The sequence below is a fragment of the Muntiacus reevesi genome, chromosome 6 (genome assembly GCF_963930625.1).
Source record: "Muntiacus reevesi chromosome 6, mMunRee1.1, whole genome shotgun sequence".
In the NCBI taxonomy this organism is placed as follows: Eukaryota; Metazoa; Chordata; class Mammalia; order Artiodactyla; family Cervidae; genus Muntiacus; species Muntiacus reevesi.
In genome coordinates this window covers 42,005,033-42,026,896 of record NC_089254.1, presented here as the reverse complement: position 1 = coordinate 42,026,896, position 21,864 = coordinate 42,005,033, and the positions used below count along the sequence as shown (strand labels likewise).

At 38.7% G+C, this 21,864-nt stretch overlaps 1 protein-coding gene across 1 annotated transcript in view; it reads left to right on the top strand.

Annotated features, from left to right (window-relative positions):
• FBXL13 (F-box and leucine rich repeat protein 13) overlaps positions 1-21,864 on the top strand; it is a 215,503-nt gene that overhangs the window by 14,378 nt on the left and 179,261 nt on the right. The window contains exons 2-7 of the mRNA XM_065938466.1: positions 1,409-1,512; positions 1,974-2,064; positions 15,869-15,936; positions 16,752-16,906; positions 18,180-18,289; positions 20,144-20,308. Of these exons, the coding sequence (XP_065794538.1) occupies positions 1,409-1,512; positions 1,974-2,064; positions 15,869-15,936; positions 16,752-16,906; positions 18,180-18,289; positions 20,144-20,308 (693 nt within the window). The remainder of the gene's footprint in view (positions 1-1,408; positions 1,513-1,973; positions 2,065-15,868; positions 15,937-16,751; positions 16,907-18,179; positions 18,290-20,143; positions 20,309-21,864) is intronic.

The following is a 21,864-nucleotide window of genomic DNA, read 5'->3' as shown; positions in this document are numbered from 1 at the left end:
AATTTTTGACTTTAAAAAGGAGTTCCTCATAGCCAAGACATGGAAGGAGCCCAAATGTCCACCAACAGATAAATGGATAAGGAAAATGCAGTATATACAACCAATGGAAAGCTACTTGGCCATAAAAAAGAAGGAAATAATGCCATTTGCAGCAACATGGATGGACCTGGGTATTATCATACTAAGTGAAGTAAACCAGAAAGAGAAATACAAATGCCATATGATATGACTTATATGTGAAATCTAAAATGTGATACAAACGAACTTATTTACAAAGTAGAAACAGACTCACAGTCATAGAAAACAGTTACCAGAGGAAAAAGGAAAAGTGGAGAGAGACAAATTAGGAGTTTGGGATTATCAGATACAAACTACTATATATAATGTGGATAAACAACAAGGTCCTAACAAGTATAATTATATAATTATATAACAAGGAATTATACTCAATATCCTATAATAAACCATAATGAAAAATTATATGTATATATGGATATATGCATGTGTGATTGCTAAGTCGCTTCAGTCATGTCTAACTCTGTGTGACCCTATAGACTGTAGGCTGCCAGGCTCTTCTGTCCATGGGATTCTCCAGACAAAAATACTGGAGTGGGTTATCATGCCCTCCTCCAGGAGATCTTCCCCACCCAGGGACTGAACTCATGATGTCTCCTGCATCTACGGCATTGCAGGTGGTTTCTTTACCACTGAGCCACCGGGGAAGCCCATATATGTGTGTGTGTGTGTGTGTGTGTGTGTGTGTGTGTGTGTGTGTGTGTGTGTGTGTGTGTGTGTGTGTCTGCCTGCAACGTGGGAGACTAGAGTTAGATCCCTGGGTTGGGAAGATCCCCTGGAGGAGGGCATGGCAACCCACTCCAGTATTCGTGTCTGGAGAATCCCCATGGACAGAGGAGCCTGGTGGGCTACAGTCCATGGGGTCACAAAGAGCCGGACATGACTGAGCAACTAAGCACAGCACAGCATATGTATATATATACACACACATAGCATTTTGGTGTATACCGGAAACTAACATAGCACTGTAAATCAACTATACGTCAATAAAAAAGGGTTCCTCATATTTAAAGTTGGTAGAAACCATTGATCTATGGTAATCACAACTATGTCTTCAATTGGACTGTAAAGTACTCCTCAAGTAATGCAAAATTCTGTGCAATGACTCTGTTGCCATTTACAATGTATTTTTTTTTTAAAGAGTAAAGGTAAACTGCATTTTGTTCTGGTCATTTGGTAGCACTGAATAAATATAGAGGGGCTATCGATAAGGCACATTTATTTAAAAAACGGTCACATTATTTGACTTTGTAATTGACTGAACAGAAAGTCTATCTGCTGCTTAGGAAGAACATGCATATCCAGACACACTGATTCTACTTCACTTCCCCAGGCTCTGTTATGTGGTCTACTTGTTACATGTCCTGAGGATCCTCTGAGGTATTTAGAGGAAATGATCATTGGAATAATGGAAAACGGTCTTGAAACTCTACTCTGGTGAGTAATGTTTTGATTAATGGTAGGGAGATATTTTATTTTGAAGATAAAACACTCATTGTATAATATCCAAAGATGTGTTGCGAATGAATGTTTCCAATCTTAAGATTATTAAAGAATCTTTGCATGGGCTTTTAAGTCCCCTAGACTTCAATAGTAATAATTTCTCCACTGGTTTCTAACTCAGAAACATAGCACACTGTTATCAAGAACATGTGCTCATGGGGCAGTTTATTTCAACTTGAGGATGAGGACAGAGGCATCCCTTCTTGGGGAGCTCAGCAGAATTGTGAGGGGGAGTAATTTGAAAAAGCTCTCCAGGTGATTCTAACATGTTTCTCCCAAGGGGAAGTGTTTTTCCTTCCCTTCCCCTCCACTCTTTATAATCACAGATTTAATTATGGAACTAACAATTATGAAATGAAATGATTTTTTGACTACATCTTATGATTTTATTAAAGGGATATGTGCATTGATCCATTAATGAAGCCAAAAATTCAGAGACTGTCTGAAACTTACCTGGAACAACTTTTTGGACTGGATGATCAGCTGGTAAGTATTATTAACCAAACATTCTACATTATATGTCTTAAGTTTGGATGGGAGCTCTCAAATAGATTTTAGATTTCATGAGAGGTATGAGGTCAAATTGTTTCTGAAATTGAGGACACTTAGGAAAGTGAAGGAACATTTCAGACATATATACAGACACACACACACAAAGCAACACTCATAGTAATCTCCCCAAATTTCCAAGAAGCATTTGGATAGGCAGTTATTATTCATCTTTCTGATAAAATCTTCCCATTAAATTTCCCCCTTTTTCCTTCTGCCCCTCTCTTGCATCTTTACAATGGTAAAAAAAAAAAAAATAGCATTATGGAAAGCTTTAAAGGATAATAGTTTCTTTCCATTCTAATCTACTTCCTCTGTGTTCCATCCTCCTCCATTTTCTTTGCTGTCTGTCCAGGAATTATGCTACAAAGATATGACTGAAACATTAATAAGACCTAACTTAAAAGCGAGACCAACTTAAAAGCGAAACCAACTTAATGAGAGGAACAATCAGCTCCAATAGTTGGTTTTGACCCTGTAAAGAGGGCAAGGAAGTACTGCAGAATATGGAGACTTTTAGAACGGATTGTGTAACTGAGAGAAGCTAAAATAACAAAAGGCATGCAGGGAGAGAAACAGCAACATGAATTAGATGTGTGATATCTCTAGATCCCTCACCAGTGTCTCGGTGAGCGTAGGCAGGGCTAGTTGCTGGTGAAGCCAGGCATTGAAAAGTGGAATCAAAGTTATGGTCACAGCGAGTGCTGAGAGCCAGGAATGAACTGAAGAGTCATTTAGAAGGATGGGTGGAGGGGCTTCCCTGTTGGCTCAGTGGTAAAGAATCTGTCCACCAACGCAGGAGACTCAGGTTTGACCCCTGATCCAGGAAGATCCCACATGCCTCAGAGCGATTCAGCCCTTTGGCCACAACTACTGAGCCCGTGCTCTAGAGCTGGGGAACCACAACTACGGAGCCCACGTCCTGCAACTGTTGAAGCTCAGTGCCCTCGAGCCTGTGCTCCGCAACAAAAGAAGCCCCTGCAGCAAGAAGCTTGTGCAATGCAGAGTAGCCCCTGCTCACTGCAACTAGAGAAAAGTCCAAGCAGCAAAGACCCAGCACAGTCAAAAATAAAGTGTTCGTTCCTCAGTCGTGTCCAACTCCTTGCATCATGGACTGTAGCCTGTCAGGCTCCTCTGTCCGTGGAATTCTCCAGGCAAGAATACTGGAGTGGGTTGCCATTCCCTTCTCTAGAGGATCTTCCCCACCCAGGGATTGAACCCGTGTCTCTTGCATCTCCTACATTGCGGGTGTATTCTTTACCACTGAGCCACCAGGGAAAACAAATACATTTTAAAACTTGTTTAAAAAAAAAAAGAAGAAGAAGGATGGGTAGAGAGTAACATTGGATCCAAACCAGTGTCTGCAACAGAGAGACAAAATAGAGGGATGGGATATTTCTGTCAAGCCTGGGATGATTCTGAGGCACCAATACACTGGGAAGAACCCATTTGTTTGATCATAGATGATCTGCATCATGATATGTGAGTCTCAATGACTTTATCAAGCACAGGATTTTGATCCACTATGGAGTACAGACATTTGCAAAGTGTGTTCTTGGAGGTGTTTTGGGGCAACCTCAGGAGCTAGAGAGGGAAGATCCAGGGAGTGGCATTCTTGGTCCTTTCCTCCTTACCCCTTATCCTCTAGATAGTCCTGCATTGAGAATAATGTCACATGAAAAAAGCTTGAAAACCACTGCTGTAAGATACTAAAATTATTAAAAACCACTGATCTAGAAGGGTAAACATTGTCAATATTTTGAAACTGACCTTATAAAACACAATCAGATTGTGTCCAATGTCTAGCTGGAAGCCGATAGAGAATCTTTAAAAGTTTGCACAGAATTCTAAGAGACACTGTAGCTACTTCAAATCTTAAGTTTCACTTGAAAAGAAATTCTCAGGGATATTTCATGACATTAAAAGTATAAAATATTAGCAGCAGATCCAGATTTAGCATGGGATATGACAATTCACCAAGGCATAGAAAGAATGCCTGCTTCATAAGTCAGAAAAAACAGAAACTAGATATAACTTTGCAAACTATAAATGTGTGTTTTGTTCAGTTGCAAAATTGTGTTTGACTCTTTGCAACCCCATGGACTGTAGCATACCAGGCTCTCCTGTACTTCACTATCTCCAGGAGTTTGCTCAGATTTATGTCCCTTGAGTTGGTGATACTATTAACCATCTCATCCTCCACCATCCTCTTCTCCTTTTGCCTCCAATCTTTCCCAGCATTAGGGTCTTTTCCAATGAATTGACTCTTCACACCAGGTGGCCAAAGCATTGGAGCTTCAGCTTCAGCACCAGTCCTTCCAATGAATATTCAGGGTTGATTTCCTTTAGGAATGACTGGTTTGATCTCCTTGCAGTCCAAAGGACTCTCAAGAGTTTTCTCCAGTCCCACAATTCACAAGCATCAATTCTTTGGCGCTCAGCCTTCTTTATGGTCTAACTCACACATCCGTACATGACTACTGGAAAAAACAGAGCTTTGACTACACAGACCTTTGTTAGTAAAATGATGTCTCTGCTTTTTAACACATTGTCTAGGTTTGTTGTAGGTTTCTTTTCAAGGAGCAAGCATCTTTTAATTTCATGGCTGTAGTCACCATATGCAATGATTGCTTCCCTGGTGGCTCAGTGGTTATGAATCTGCCTGGAATGCAAAAGATGCATACAGGAGACTGAAGTTTGATCCCTGGGTTGGGAAGATCCCCTGGAGAAGGAAATGGCAACCCACGCCAGTATTCTTGCCTGAAAATTCCATGGCCGGAGAAGCCTGGCAGGCTACAGTCCCTGAGGTCGCAAAAGAGTCAGCCACAACTTAACAACTAAACAATCCCAAGGCATTTTAAATTATAGTACACCAAATAAACATTAGTTTTGTTCCCCCTTCATTTTTCTTTCCTATAGTTACAACTGCTAGTCAGAAAGATTTTAATGTTTTGATAAAAATGTTTTACAGATCACAAACATTCGCAATTTTCCTCATTGATAATTAAGAGTGCTTTGCATGGTTTCAGCAATTTTTTATGGTGCAGTCATTTATCATGGCTTTACACTACGCAGCCCTGCCCAGCAAGGACAGCCTGTTTACATGCCCATTTTAATAATAAACACTTATTTGTTATTCTTTGTCAAGACAAGAATGAATACAAGAAACCATAAGCCAAACAATTATAAAAAGATAAATTGTTCTCATAACAGTAGATAGACAGTTTAACTGTGTGTTCCAAGATGAAAGAATTGTCTATTGTTAAGAAGGAAAAATAGCTTCACAGACTTGATTCTCATTTCTTAGGAAACGAAATCTCTAGATGGGCCTACTAATTATAAGAAGAAAAGGCATTTATAGCATTAAAACATTTTTATTATAGAAAAAACACATAACTCAAAAGTGAGGGTATATAATAATCTCCCTAATTCAGCTTAAATAATAATCAATATTTTGCCAATTTTCTTAATTATTCTCCTCTCCACCTTTGGTCTGGAGTATTAGAAAGTAAATCCCAGGAGTTGTATTACTTTTACTGGTAAATACTTCACTGTGCATCTTTAATAAGAAATGGCATTTTTAGAGAATATTGTACTCAGTCACTCAGTCATGTCCAACCCAATGGGCTGGAGCCCACCAGGCTCTTCTGTCGTTGGGATTTCACAGGCAAGAACACCAGGGTGGGTTGCCATTTCCTACTCCAGGGGACGGGACACCACTGAACAACTGAACAACAAAAACAACAACAACAACTCAATGGTATCTTCTCTACCCAGGGGTGGAATCCACATCTCCTGCATTGGCAAGCAGATTCTTTACGACTGCACCACCTGCAAAGCCCTGACAGAGAACACAGCACAGTGCAGTTGTCTGTGAAACGCAATGAAATGAGCAATAACCCCTGAATATCATCTAGTACTGGCTACATTCAGATATAGATATATATAGACTCCATAATCAGTCCATATTTGGGTTTTCCAAATTGCCTCAAAAATGCCTTTTTCCATATGGCTCTGTTAAGTTGAAATCCATACAGGGTCCACATATTACACTTGGTTGTTACATATTAATATCTAATATCTCTAGTAATCTGCAATAGTTTTCTTCTTTTTTTCCCTTGCCACTAATTTATTGAAGAAGATAGATCACCTGTCATATAAAAGGTCCCACATTCCCATTCCTTTAATTCCTTTCATTTGTTCTGTTTCTTACATTTCCTGCAGGTGTGCAGGTAGATCTACAAACTTCATATTCAGGTTTGCTTTTCCTTTTGTTCTCTGGTAACAAGAATACTGCAGAGCAGATGCTGGGTTCCTTCCAGTGCATTGTATCAGGAGGCACCCATGGTCTGCTTGACCCACTTTTAATGAATCTTGATTCCTACAGACATTAACTAATTGGTTATTAGTTTCATCCTATAATACCTATATAATGGTTTCGAAATAACTATACAAGAGGACTACTAACCATAGAACTATGGAAAGCAGTTTAAGAAAATTACTCAGTTCTTTTTGCTTTTAAGATGTATATAGCCTACCTGGTATTTTCATTAAAATAATATTTTTTTGTTATTTAAAATAATAATTGTTTGTGTTGATGGTCATCTTTTCTTTCTTTGCTATAATTATGCTTTTTCAATTATTTTTAACATTACATGATGGCAAAATCAAAGCAATAAAATGGGGAGTATTCAGGGAAGTACTGCTTCCTTTCCAGCCTCTTTATCTATTGTATTCCATCCATTTCTCTAGGTAACCAATTTTAGTAGCTTTTAGTGTATCTCCCCACTGTTATTTTTGAAAAAAATGTGAGCAAATACACTGTATCCCCCTTCCCTTTTACTTCTTACACTGAAGTATCAGACTGTATATAGCCTTCTATTCTTGCTGGCAGAGAGAGCACTTTGTTACCAAACTTTAAATGAAAGATACGGACTTAAAAAAAAATCTTACTGATACAACAAACGAAGCTTAACTATGAAAAGGAAATTTGGGGTTTTAATACTTGGGAGAAGCACACAGACCTTGTTCCCCAAACAAGATAACCATATCCTATATCCTTGCTGGTTTACAGAAGTATTCATTTTCTTGTGAGAGTGGGTGGATTACTATTTCCTGAGCAGGCATTAAGATAAGTGTCACTGTAATCTGGAAGGAATAAAAATTTTAAAAAATACAAATAATGAAGATATGCAGATATGCATATGAAGATATGGAGATGATACCCCTTTAATGGCAGAAAGTGAAGAGGAACTAAAGAGCCTGTTGATAAAGGTGAAAGAGGAGAGTGAAAAAGCTGGCTTAAAACTCAACATTCAAAAAACAAAGATCATGGCATCCAGTCCTATCACTTCATGGCAAATAGATAAGGAAAATGTGGAAACTGTGTCAGATTTCAATTTCTTGGGCTCCAAAATCAATGCGGACAGTGACTGCAGCCACAAAATTAAAAGATGCTTGCTCCTTAGAAGAATATCTATGACAAATCTAGACAGTGTATTAAAAAGCAGAGACATCAGTTTGCCAACAAAGGTCCTCATACTCAAAGCTATGGTTTTTTCAGTAGTCATGTATGGATGTGAGAGTTGGATCATAAAGAAGGCTGAGCACTAAAGAATTGATTCTTTCAAACTGTGGTGCTGGAGAAGACTCTTGAGAGTCCTTTGGACTACAAGGAGATCAAACCAGTCAATCCTAAAGGAAATCAACCCTGAATATTCATTGGAAGTACTGGTGCTGAAGCTCCAATACTTTGGGCACTTGATGCAAACAACCGACTCATTGTAAAAGACACTGATGCTGGGAAAGACTGAAGGCAAGAGGAGAAGGGGGCGACAGAGGATGAGATGGTTGGATGGCATCACTGACTCAATAGACATGACTTTGAGCAAACTCAGGGAGATGGTGAAGGACAGTGAAGCCAGGCGTGCTGCCGTCCATTGGGTAGCAAAGAGTTGGACATGACTTAGCAACTGAACAACAACAACAAATGAAGATATGAAACTAGATTCATACTATTTACTTTAGGATAAGTTTAAGTGTAAAGTTAAGTAATAGTAGCTAATGATATGGCATAATGTATGTTTTTCTGCTATGTATGGCATTTGAGACTTCTAAAGAACATCTTTGTAAGGTTTTAATTTCATTTAAGTTGTTTCAAGGAGTTTCAGTTCAGTTCAGTTTAGTTCAGTTCAGTCGCTCAGTCATGTCTGACTCATTGCAACCCCATGAATCACAGCACGCCAGGCCTCCCTGTCCATCGCCAACTCCCGGAGTCTACCCAAACCTATGCCCATTGAGTTGATGATGCCATTCAAGGAGTTTACCTAATAAAATTTGCAATAGATATTTACATGCTTAACAAAAATGGATTTTTCCAAATGGTACTGAATTAAATATGTTTATTAAACATAGCTCTAAAATACAAAGAGTAGTCACTGTTTCCTTCCATGTACAAAAACCCCTTGAGCATTAAATAGTCTTTCAATAATACTGAGGTCAAAAAATAAAACTACTCATCATGAGAAATCTAACATTTTATGTCATGCCATGATACCTATGTTAGACCCTGCTCACTTCTTCATTAAAGGCATGGTTTCTTTTTTACTATTATTGTTTTTACTATTAACTTTTATAGCCTATGAAAAATAAATATTTTAGAACTGGGAGGGATTTAAATTAATTCACTCCACCCTGTCTTAGTCTGTTCAGGATGCTGTAATGAAAATATCATAGACAGGGTGGTTATAAACAAGAGAAATTTATTTCTAACAGTTCTGGAGGCCGGGAAGTTCAAGATCAAGGTACTGGTAGATTTGATGTCTTGAGAGCCTGCTTCCTGGTTGATATACTGCCATCTTCTTGTTATAATCTTACATGGCAGAAGGGGAGACGGAACTCTCTGGGGTCTCTTCTCTAAAGACACACTTCTTATCATGAGAGCTCTACCCTTATGACCTAATCATATCCCAAAAGCCCCACTTCTAAATACCACCCATTATATTGGGGATTAGGTTTCAGCATATGAATTCTGGAGAACATAAACATTCAATCATGTGACATGCCAGGCTGGATGAATCCCAACCTGGAATCAAGATTGCAGGGAGAAATATCAACAACCCAGATGTGCAGATGATACCACTCTAACGACAGAAAGTGAAGAGAACTAAAGAACCTCTTGATAAGGGTGAAAGAGAAGAGTCCATATAGTCAAAGCTATGGTTTTTCCAGTAGTCATACCGATGTGAGAGTTGGACCATAAAGAAAGCTGAGCAATGAAGAATTGATGCTTTCAAACTGTGGTGCCGGAGAAGACTTTTGAAGAGTCCTGGACTGCAAGGAAATCAAACCAGTCATTCCTAAAGGAAATTAGCCCTGAATATTCTTTGGAACGATTGATGCTGACACTGAAACTGCAAAACTTTGGCCATCTGGGGTGAAAAACTGACTCATTGGAAAAGACCCTGATGCTGGGAAAGACTGAAAGTAAAAAGAAAAGAAGGCAAGATGGTGGGATAGCATCACTGACTCAATGGACATGAATTTGAGCAAACTCTACGAGACAGTGAAGGATAGGGAAGCCTAGTGTGCTGCTAGTGGTAAAGAACCTACCTGTCAATGCAGGAGACGTAAGAGACAGGGGTTCAGTCCCTGGTTTGGGAAGATCTCCTGGAGGAGTGCATGGCAACCCACTCCAGTAGTCTTGCCTGGAGAGTCCCATGGACAGAGGAGCCTGGCAGGCTACAGAGCATGGGGTTACAAAGAGTCAGATACGACTGAAGCGACTGAGCACACATGCAAATAAAGTAAGTGTCTTACAAAGTTTAAAATTAATGGGACCAATGACTACTGACATTAAACAGCCATGAATTTGGTATGTTTGTAAGCTAGAATTAATGATTTGTAATGGCATTTCATTATCCTTTCATTTATTTCAAAAATTTCCCATAAAATTAATTAATTGATTAAAAAAAATTTACCCAGTTCTCAGCAGTCTGGGATACAAGTAAGAGTACTGATTTGATGTTGTTGTTTAGTTATTAAGTCATGTCTGACTCTTTTTGCAACTGCGTGGACTGTAGCCCACCAGACTCCTCTGTCTATGGGATTTACCAGGCAAGAATACTGAAGTGGGTTGCTATTTCCTTCTCCAGGGGATCTTCCTGACCCAGATATAAAACCCATGCCTGCATTACTAAGCCACCAGGGAAGCTCAACATCTCATTGCTAACAGTATTGATATCCCAAATTTCACTGATTCCGGCCCCTATCTGGGTAACACAGAGGTTGGTTTTTCCTTAAAATTCCAATCAGTTGCTCCTGGGAATCCCAAAGCTATTCTGTGTGAATTCAGGAATTCCAAGATTGTCTCTGTCCCAAACCTGTGAAACCATCTAATGGTGGAGTCATAGTACTGCTATTCTTGACTTCCTAAGAGCTTTGATGTCTAACTTGAGGTGGAGCTTCAGGCTCCTTTAACCACAAATCTTTATGATGCCAAAATAGCACTCCTTTCACTGGATTCCTTGCTCTACTCAAACCATACCTGGTGGTCACACTGTTCAAAAGAGATAACTTTTATAACTTTTCTGAAGATGTCTAGTAAGTCAAACCTGTGCTTTGAGACTAAGGCCACATTTATTTACATGTCCAAATATTACCACCGCCTTGCAAGGACTTAAAACCTTCCATTCATTTTCCCACCAGTTTTGAAATAAAGTGCTTCTTGATAAAACTTTATTTTGAGGGTCTGCACTATTTCAAAACCTGGCATAATGTAAGATTTTGGTAGGTAATACTTTTATATCACATGATTTCCGACTTTCAAAATTTCAAGTGCCATGAAATTTGATGGCACTGTGCTGTGTGTGCTCTCCAGAAGTGGGGGAAAGGCCTTTCCTTATTTTGTGTTGTACACCTCATAAGAGCAAGTTTTTGGATTTTGCTGTAGTCTCTTCTCCATAAGGCTCAGACCCACAATCCATGGGGCTGAGACAGATGTCATGCAGCTCCCCCTGCACCAACCCAAAACTCTGATTTTACTCCTCTGGATTCCTTTCCCCTATGAAGATCAGAATTTAGTAAAGAAAGACTTCAATAACTTATGTTTTCCCCTCACCACAGACAATTTACTTGTAATACCCACCAAAAGCAAGAATTTTCAAATGTCATTGAACATGAGGCAGAATATCAGGGGGCACACAGGCCTTTCTTATATGCCTAAAATTGACTTCATGATTAACATGTGCATGCTGTATCTATTAACTTATCAAAGCATTTACAGCAATGAGCAAATGAGAAAAATGCTTGACCTAGAAAAGTAGAATTCTGAATTCTGGGAAGTTGGTATGCATTTGAACCAAACTTATCTCTACACTCAATAGATAAGACCATGATAGTCCCTTGGACTGCAAAGAGATCAAACTAGTCAATCCTAAAGGAAATCAACCCTGAATATTCATTGGAAGGACTCATGCTGAAGCTCCAAAACTTTGGTCACCTGATGCAAAGAGCCGACTCACTGGAAAAGACCCTGATGCTGGGAAAGATTGGAGGCAACAGGAGAAGGGGCCAGCAGAAGATGAGATGGTTAGATAGCATCACTGACTCAGTGGACATGAATCTGAGCAAATTCCAGGAGATAGTGAAGGATAGGGAAGCCTGGCATGCTGCAGTCCATGTGGTTGCGAAGAATTGGCCATGACTTAGTGAGTAACTCAACTGAATTCCATCACCTCCACTAGCTTTGTTCATAGTGATGCTTTCTAAGGCCCACTTGACTTCACATTCCAGGATGTCTAGCTCTAGGTGAGTGATCACACCATCGTGATTATCTGGGTCGTGAAGATCTTTTTTGTACAGTCCTTCTGTGTATTCTTGCCACCTCTTCTTAATATCTTCTGCTTCTGTTCGGTCCATACCATTTCTGTCCTTTATCGAACACATCTTTGCATGGAATGTTCCCTTGCTATCTCTAATTTTCTTGAAGAGATCTCTAGTCTTTCCCATTCTGTTGTTTTCCTCTATTTCTTTGCATTGATCACTGAGGAAGGCTTTCTTATCCCTCTTTGCTATTCTTTGGAACTCTGCATTCAAATAGGTAGCTTTCTTTTTCTTCTTTGCTTTTGGTGTCTCTTCTTTTCACAGCTATTTGTAAGGCCTCCTCGGACAACCATTTTGCCTTTTTGTATTTCTTTTCCATGGGGATGGTCATGAGCCCTGTCTCCTGTATAATGTCATGAATCTCCGTCCATAGTTCATCAAGCACTCTATCAGATCTAGTCCCTTAAATCTATTTCTCACTTCCACTGTATAGTCATAAGGGATTTGATTTAGGTCATACCTGAATGGTCTAGTGGTTTTCTGTTTCTTCAATTTCAGTCTTAATTTGGCAATAAGGAGTTCACATCTGAGTCACAGTCAGCTCCCGGTCTTGTTTTTGCTGACTGTATAGAGCTTCTCCATCTTTGGCTGCAAAGAATATAATCAATCTGATTTCGGTGTTGACCACCTGGTGATGTCCATGTGTAGAGTCTTCTCTTGTGTTGTTGGAAGAGGGTGTTTGCTATGACTAGTGCGTTTTCTTGGCAAAATTCTATTAGCCTTTGCCCTGCTTCACTCCGTACTCCAAGGCCAAATTTGCCTGTTACTCCAGGTGTTTCTTGACTTCCTACTTTTGCATTCCAGTCCCCTATAATAAAAAGGACATCTTTATTGGGTGTTAGTTTTAAAAGGTCTTGTAGGTCTTCATAGAACTGTTCAACTTCACCTTCTTCAGCGTTACTCGTTGGGGCATAGATTTGGATTACCGTGATACTGAATGGTTTGCCTTGGAAACGAACAGAGATCACTCTGTCATTTCTGAGATTGCATCCAAGTACTGCATTTCAGACTCTTTTGTTGACCATGATGGCTACTCCATTTTTTCTAAGGGATTCCTGCCCACAGTAGTGGATATAATGGTCATCTGAGTTAAATTCACCCATTCCTGTCCATTTTAGTTTGCTGATTCCTAGAATGTTGACATTCACTTTTGCCATCTCTTGTTTGACCACTTCCAATTTGCCTTGATTCATGGACCTTACATTCCAGGTTCCTATGCAATATTGCTCTTTATAGCATCAGACCTTGCTTCTATCACCAGTCCCACCCACAACTGGGTATTGTTTTTGCTTTGGCTCCATCTCTTCATTCTTTCTTGAGTTATTTCCCCACTGATCTCCAGTAGCATATTGGGCACCTACCGACCTGGGGAGTTCCTCTTTCAGTATCATATCATTTAGTCTTTTCATACTGTTCATGGGGTTCTCAAGGCAAGAATACTGAAGTGGTTTGCCATTCCCTTCTCCAGTGGACCACATTCTGTCAGACCTCTCCACCATGACCCGTCCGTCTTGGGTGGCCCCACGCGGCACGGCTTGGTTTCACTAAGTTAGACAAGGCTGTGGTCCTGTGATCCGATTGGCTAGTTTTCTGTGATTATGGTTTCAGTGTATCTACCCTCTGATGCCCTCTCGCAACACCTACTGTCTTACTTGGGTTTCTCTTACCTTGGACGTGGGGTATCTCTTTATGGCTGCTCCTTACCTTGGACTGGGGGGTATCTCCTCATGGCTGCCCCTCCTGACCTTGATTGGTGGAGTAGCTCCTCTTGGTCCTCCTGCGCCTGTGCAGCCGCCGCTCCTTAGACGTGGGGTAGCTCCTCTAGGCCGCTGCCCCTGACCTCAGATGTGGGGTAACTCCTCTTGGCCGCCACCCCTGACAGCTCCTCTCAGCCGCTGCCCCTGACCGTGGACGAGGGGTAGTTCCTCACAGCCACGCTTCTGCGCGGTGTGTCACAGTGATGATGTGATCACTCACCTAGAGCCAGACATCCTGGAATGGGAAGTCAAGTGGGCCTTAGAAAGCATCACTATGAACAAAGCTAGTGGAGGTGATGGAATTCCAGGTGAGCTACTTCAAATCCTGAAAGATGATGCTGTGAAAGTGCTGCACTCAGTATGCCAGCAAATTTGGAAGACTCAGCAGTGGCCACAGGACTGGAAAAGGTCAGTTTTCAGTACAATCCCAAAGAAAGTCAATGCCAAAGAATGCTCAAACTACCGAACAATTGCACTCATCTCACATGCTAGTAAAGTAATGCTCAAAATTCTCCAAGCCAGGCTTCAGCAATACATGAACCATGAATTTCCAGATGTTCAAGCTGGTTTTAGAAAAGGCAGGGGAACCAGATATCAAATTGCCAACATCCACTGGATCATCGAAAAAGCAAGAGAATTCCAGAAAATCATCTATTTCTGCTTTATTGACTATGCCAAAGCCTTTGACTGTGTGGCTCACAATAAACTGTGGAAAATTCTGAAAGAGATGGGAATACCAGACCACCTGACCTGCCTCTTGAGAAACCTATATGCAGGTCAGGAAGCAACAGTTAGAACTGAACATGGAACAACAGACTGCTTTCAAATAGGAAAAGGAGTATGTCAAGGCTGTATATTGTCACCCTGCTTGTTTAACTTATATGCAGAGTACATCATGAGAAACGCTGGGCCGGATGAAGCACAAGCTAGAATCAAGATTGCTGGGAGAAATATCAATAACCTCAGATATACAGATGATACCACCCTTATGGCAGAAAGTGAAGAGGAACTAAAAAGCCTCTTAATGAAAGTGAAAGAGGAGAGTGAAAAAGTTGGCTTAAAGCTCAACATTCAGAAAACTATGATCATGGCATCTGGTCCCATCACTTCATGGGAAATAGATGGGGAAACAGTGGAGACAGTGTCAGACTTTATTTTTTGGGGCTCCAAAATCACTGCAGAAGGTGATTACAGTCATGAAATCAAAAGACACTTACTCCTTGGAAGGAAAGTTGTGACCAAACTAGATAGCATATTAAAAAGCAGAGACAGGGGACTTCCCTGGTGGTCCAGTGGCTAAGACTCCTCACTCCGAATGCAGGGGGCCTGGGTTCAATCCCTGGTGGGGAACTAGATCCCACATGCCACAGCTGAAAGATCCCATGTGCCCCAACTGAGACCTGGTGTGGCCACATAAATAAATACAAAAAACTTAAAAATAAATAAATAAATAAATAAAAAGCAGAGACATAACATTGCCCACAAAGGTCTGTCTGGTCAAGGCTATGGTTTTTTTCAGTGGTCATGTATGGATGTGAGAGTTGGGCTGTGAAGAAAGCTGAGAGCAAAAAAATTGATGCTTTTGAACTGTGGTGTTGGAGAAGACTCTTGAGAGTCCCTTGGACTGCAAGGAGATCCAACCAGTCCATCCTAAAGGAGATCAGTCCTGGGTGTTCATTGGAAGGACTGATCTTGAAGCTGAAACTCCAGTACTTTGGCCACCTCATGTGAAGAGTTGACTCATTTGAAAAGACCCTGATGCTGGGAGGGATTGGGGGCAGGAGGAGAAGGGGACGACAGAGGATGAGCTGGTTGGATGGCATCACCAACTCAATGGACATGAGTTTGGGTAAACTCCGGGAGTTGGTGATGGACAGGGAGGCCTGGTGTGTTGCGATTCCTGGGGTCGCAAAGAGTAGGACATGACTGAGTGACTGAACTGACTGAACTGGTACTTCTAGAAGTTTGTTCCTATCTCCCTAGGCCTAATTCTACTTCCCAGATGCAATCACTGCTCTCATTCTCTTGTATATCTTCCAGAGGTAGCCTGTGCATTCCATTTATTTCTAATGCTTGTTATTTCATGTCTTTCTTCATTTTAGGTGACTCCAGAATTAATGATAAAAGCATGTAATTTTTATAATGGGCGTTTACTGAAGACCCACTTTTAGTAAGAAAATGAGTTTTATATATTATTCCCTCCTCTTTGTGTTCTTATTCTAGAGATTCTCCATATGAAGAACAACTCACTTTTGGCCAGTTGTACTGATTTTATCTATTTAATCTTGTTTTCACCATTTTATATGATATATTTCTTTTATATCTATTCAGCTTTTACTTAGTTAAAAGATAATCTTTGCTTCTTCAAGGTACCGCTTTGTCTTTCTTAAAATAGAACTTCAAAACTCAAAGTACAGGTCTATTATCCCCTTATCTGAAATCCTTGGAGACAGACATATTTGCAAATCTAGATTCCCTTTCTTAAAAAATTTTTTAAAAAGGAAATCTCTGTACACACTGTGTATTATATAACATCTTCAGTTGTGTCTGAGATGGCACACTGGAACCAAAACATATCTGAACACATTAGTATTTCTACAATAAAACGTATTTGTATATTCTTGCAAAGTGAAATGAAGAAATACTATGAACCGTTATGTGTCAGATTCTGAGAAGTTTTGATGCAAAATTTAGGTCAGGTCTAGCTTTGCCTCTAAATAGGTTACGGGAGAAAAAAAAAAAAAAAAGAGTTTCAATTTCAGAGTTTTGGGGGCTTTAGAAATGTATACAAGGGAAATGCAAGCTTCAAGAAAATGCAAGGACTGACTGTAAATAAAACAATGCAAATAATTTAACAGCTTTCTTGAAGCTGTGTTTTTTGAGGAGGTAAAGGAGGCCCAGTATATTATTTCTTCTCTCTCTGTTTGTTTACTAATGTATTACTGTAACTTCAAAATATTATATTCCTGTATTTTCTGCTTATAGCACATGGAGAGAGATAGCAATACCTCTTACAAATGAAGATGAAGTTCTGGCCGAAAAAATGGAAGCAGCAATAGTATATGACAATTTCAGGCTTAAAAAACATGTATTACATCACTGGCACTCTTATGTGAAAAACAGAAAAGAACAACTTAGAGGTAAATCCTTACACAGTAACAATTGGTTTTTGTTTTCATGGATCCAAAGTTTCAACAAACTTAACAGTTAAACATAATTTTTACTAGAGAATTTATTATTTTTATGTCTATTGAAATGTAAAGTCACTAATTTAAAGTATTTAATGAGATTTGTCTCAAAGAGTTTTAGTGTAATAGAAAGCAGGCATATTCAAAATAAAATTCTATATCTATTTGTGTGATATATATACAAGTTTCAATATAAATAGGGAGCTACTATTAACTTTTTTTTTACAAAATAAAGAGTTGGGATAGAAAGGTAGATGGACAGATAGATATCAAAATTGTTTTTTATAAAGAGCTCTTTATTCTTTATATTTCATTTAATGAATTTCTGAGAAAACTTAAAGAAAAATAATTTTCTTTTACTTAAACCCTTGATAGATGAGTGGACAGTGCATGTATGTGCTCTTTAGAGCAGGAATAGAGATTTCATGCAGCTAACTACATATTGATCTGTTTATGGCTGCTGCGAATCAGTAAATCCTTTCCTCTTAATTGGCTCCTATTGGTACCTCAGTGGACTCTGATAATTTTAACATAAGGGTGGTGGTGGTGGCTTAGTCGATAAGTCGTGTCTGACTCTTGCAACCCCATGGACTGTAGCCCACCAGGCTCTTCTGTCCATGGATTTTCCAGGCAAGAGTATTGGGGTGGATTGCCATTTCCTTCTCCAGGGGATCTTCCCAACCCAGGAATCGAACCCAGGTCTCCTACATTGCAGGCAGATTCTTTACCGACTAAGCTAGGTAGTGGGTCTTTATTTCTGAGAGGAAGCAATTAGCTATAGTTAAGAATGGTGTCCCCTAGGCCTGCTTTAATCATCCTCCTTCCTGGCTTGGCCCCTGTGCTTGAACTTTGGACCCCTGCTTAAACATATATATATAGCAATCTATTTAATCACAGGGTATTTAAAAGTACTATCTCATGACTCTATTTCTATGAATAAATCTGGAAGTTCTGGTTTTATAAAGAACAGATTTGTTAAAAAGGAAATGCTATATAACTTGGCATTTTGCTACATCTATAATATCTTAATTTATAAGGGCAAAGGTGATGTTTACAAGTTAATGAAGTCTCAGCAGTACTATATATTGCTGTCAAAAGTAATCAATTTCAGATGCAATTAAAATAAAAACTATCAGACACAGCATTGTTTCATATTATAAACCTGATAGAATATTAATTATAATACTGTGTAATTATGTACAGTAATCTAATGCGTTTTCTTCAGATGCGCTATTGCGGATACAAAAGATGTTCCACTGCTACAAGATGATAATTACCCTAAATAAATGGAGGGATAGAGCAAGACATAAGTTTAGAAAGAGAGAAGATGAGCTGGTATGGCATATTGTAAACTTATTTTTTTTCAGAAACTGAACTTTGCTGTTACATTGATGTTGTCTCAGATAATAATGCTATGTGTGGAAAACACTGACAACTTTAATATTATATACTTTTAATGGGGTCCTTGTTCTTTTAATTTAATAATCTAAATGCCTCCTCACTTACCCAAAATATTTCCTAATAAATTTTGCTCTTTCATTTGAAGTTCAACATCAAGGAAAAATCTTTTTAACATTTCACTTAAATTTGTTGATAAAAACACTAAAGCAAGTGTTTAGGTGGAAATAAATGTTTAAAGTGGAAGAGAAATGGTTTGCTATGATTATAATAAAAATAAATGATAAAGACTAAATTTATTCTTTTCCAGATAAAATCTTAATACTAAACTATCTTTAAAACTACTAAATTTCTACACTTGAATCATATTTAACTGGGACACCTATTAGAAATTAAAGCAGTCAAAACAGAGGATCCAAGCAAACTCCTCCAAACTTATAATAATAAAAACATCTCTAGTTTGCTTTAGCTATCAGTATAGTAGATTATAATTTAATGTTTTTTTAGAATATTCATAGTAACTACTAGGAACAGATACAGAAACATGCTGGAATTTTTGTAGTTACATTATTTAGTATGTAATGCTTTACTAATAGTCTGAAATATAAAGTCGGGATAAATAGAAAAGAGAAAAATAGGAAGAAATTAAACCCCGTTTTACGGTTCCTGGTGAAAAGGTAACTGCGTGAGCAGGCTGCCATTTATATCCCCTTAAACTGAATGTCCCTGAGAGAAGGCAGTGCTGTGCTCTTTAGTCATCCCCATATACTAAACATAATGTTTTGTAGTAATTGATACATATATATAAATACATATGATAGTGTATATTATATATGACAGAGTAATATTATCCTTAATATAAGTGAAAGTAGTGAAAGTGAAGTTGCTCAGTCGTGTCCAACTCTTTGCGACCCTATGGACTGTAGTCTACCAGGCTCCTCCATCCATGGGATTTTCCAGGCAAGAATACTAGAGTAGATATGTATTAAATAGTTAATTGAGTATTTTGTTTTATTTTAGCTATGTGATTTCTTGGCCTAACAGTACTACTGCATTCACTAGGGTGGAGTGAGGACGGCCGGTGTCCGCGGGGAGGAGAGAGCCATGTGCCAGCTCTCCATCGTGTGCTCTCCCTCGGGCTCTAATACATACACATATTACAGCAAACGCGTGTGTGTGTGTGGGTACAGCACTTCTTTGCCCTTTAGGGTTCTTCCTTGATTATGCACTTTAATGAATGTATTGAAGGTAAAAATGGGGATTTACTCTAATGATACATCAGGCAATTCTCCAAATTCTTTCCTTCTGGCATTTTTTTAAGAAAAACATTTATATATATATATAAATATATATATAGCATCTTAGGTTCCTCAACCAGGGACCTTAAACCCGGGCTCTTGATAGTGAGAGGGTGGAGTCCTAACCACTGGACCAGAGAAGAAGTCCCCTGACTTCTTGGGGTAACTTCCATGCCCCAAGTATCAGTTCTGTCATCACCAGAACCTTGACTCTGTGGGTTTCAGCTTTCTCATTTCTACAAGAGAAGGCTGGACCACATCTTCTAGGTGACTGCCTATGCCAGTATTGTATGACAACTAGTGGAAATGATCTATAATGCTTTGGTGGTTCAGAGACTATTACATATGCTCTGGACAATGATAATTTATATAATGACGACGATGATAATGTTTATTTGGTGCTATCATTGTATCAAGCATTGTGCTTTATATGTATCATCTCATTTAGTCCTTACAACAATTCCATGGAATCTGTAAATTATTTTCATGGCAGATGCTAAAGCATGATCTTCAATTACAAAAATTCTCCAAGTTAAAATTCAAAACAAATTCTAAAGAAGAAGACGTTTTTCCTGAACAATTTGTGTCTGAAGGCTTTCTTGTAGATGGGATTACTGAATTTGACATTTCACAGTTACCCAAAAGAGCAATATTACAGGTTCGTATGAATTCATGTATTAACTAGTTGTTTTGATAATTTCTTAAAGGGTGGTTTTATGAACCTTGTATGAATGATGGAAATCATATTTTGAAGAAAAAATATTTTTTACAACTACCTTTGGGTTATCTCAGTTTTTGAAAGTCATCCATTTGGATGGCTGTAAATTGTTATAATAATCAAAAGTGGAGAAATTAAAGAAATAGTAAATAAGAGTGAAAAAAATGTCCTTCTTTTCTTCCTCGTCCAAGAACATGTTGTCATTTAAGGTACAACAGATTTTAGATACTTCACTGCATACCTTTTAATTTCTAGTCCCTAATCCTTTAACCTTAGTGCTATACCTACACTCTGGAATGTAAACGGGGCTTGTCATAATGCAATTTTCAGTTAGTTAAATCTATCTATGCCTCTCATCTTTCTTCCTTAGATTGTGAGTTCATAAAAATAAGAATCATGTATCTATATCTTATAACTCATTGAACTGATCTCTGAAATATAAACCATAATTCCAACTACTGGTTCTATTCTGTCCTATTTTGGTAAACATGTAATCCCTATTTTGTGGGACTACCTGATAAATAGTGGAAGAATTGTAAAATATCACCTTATTCTGGTTGATGGCAGATTTATATTATAAAATCCCATGTAGTAAACCCATCTTTCTAATGTGGAACTGAGCTCAAGTTATTTTGGGGAACAAGATGTATACCTGTATATATATTTCATCTCGCACTTTGTGTTTAGCACAGAGTCAGAATGAGGACATTTTTGTCTACTGTTTTTTCTTTATAAATTGCCTGTTCACATCTTCTTTGTGTTTAAATTGGAATTCCTATAATTCTCTTACAGTTTATAAGAGAGCCCTTTATATACTGATAGTTTTCACCTTTTGTCTGGAACATATTTGAAATTTTTTTCCCCTACACTTAATGTGCTGTGTTTGGTCACTCAGTCGGGTCAGACTGTTTGCGGCCCCTGTGGACTGTAGCCTGCCAGGCACCTCTGTCCATGGGGATTCTCCAGGCAAGAATACTGGACTGCCATGCCTCCTCCAAGGGATCTTCCCAATCCAGGGGTCGAACCCAGGTCTCCCGCACTGCAGACAGATGCTTTACCATCTGAGCCACCAGGGAAGCCCTTAATACCTACACTTCATGCTTGCTTTCAGTTTTGCCCATGTAGTCTGACCAGAGAAAATTTAAAGCTTTATGTAACAAAATCCATTACTATTGCCCCGATTATTTCTTTTCGTGTCATATTAACATGTCATTCTTAGCTATTTTTCTAAGCCATATCAAACTCCTTCCTGCAATTATGTAGCTGGTTTTTCTTTGAACTCCTATGTGTTGACTGCTAATGTTTGCTTACATTGTAAGCACCTGAATTTTCAATTCATTTCAGATTATGCCTTAAAATATTTTTTATAACTTTACATATAAGAACCTAGCAAGAGTATGCTTTCATCTTCCTCTTCCTGTGCTTCATGCTATTATTTCCATGTACTTTACTTTTATGTATTTATAAACCTTACACTAGAGTTTATTTTTCCTTTG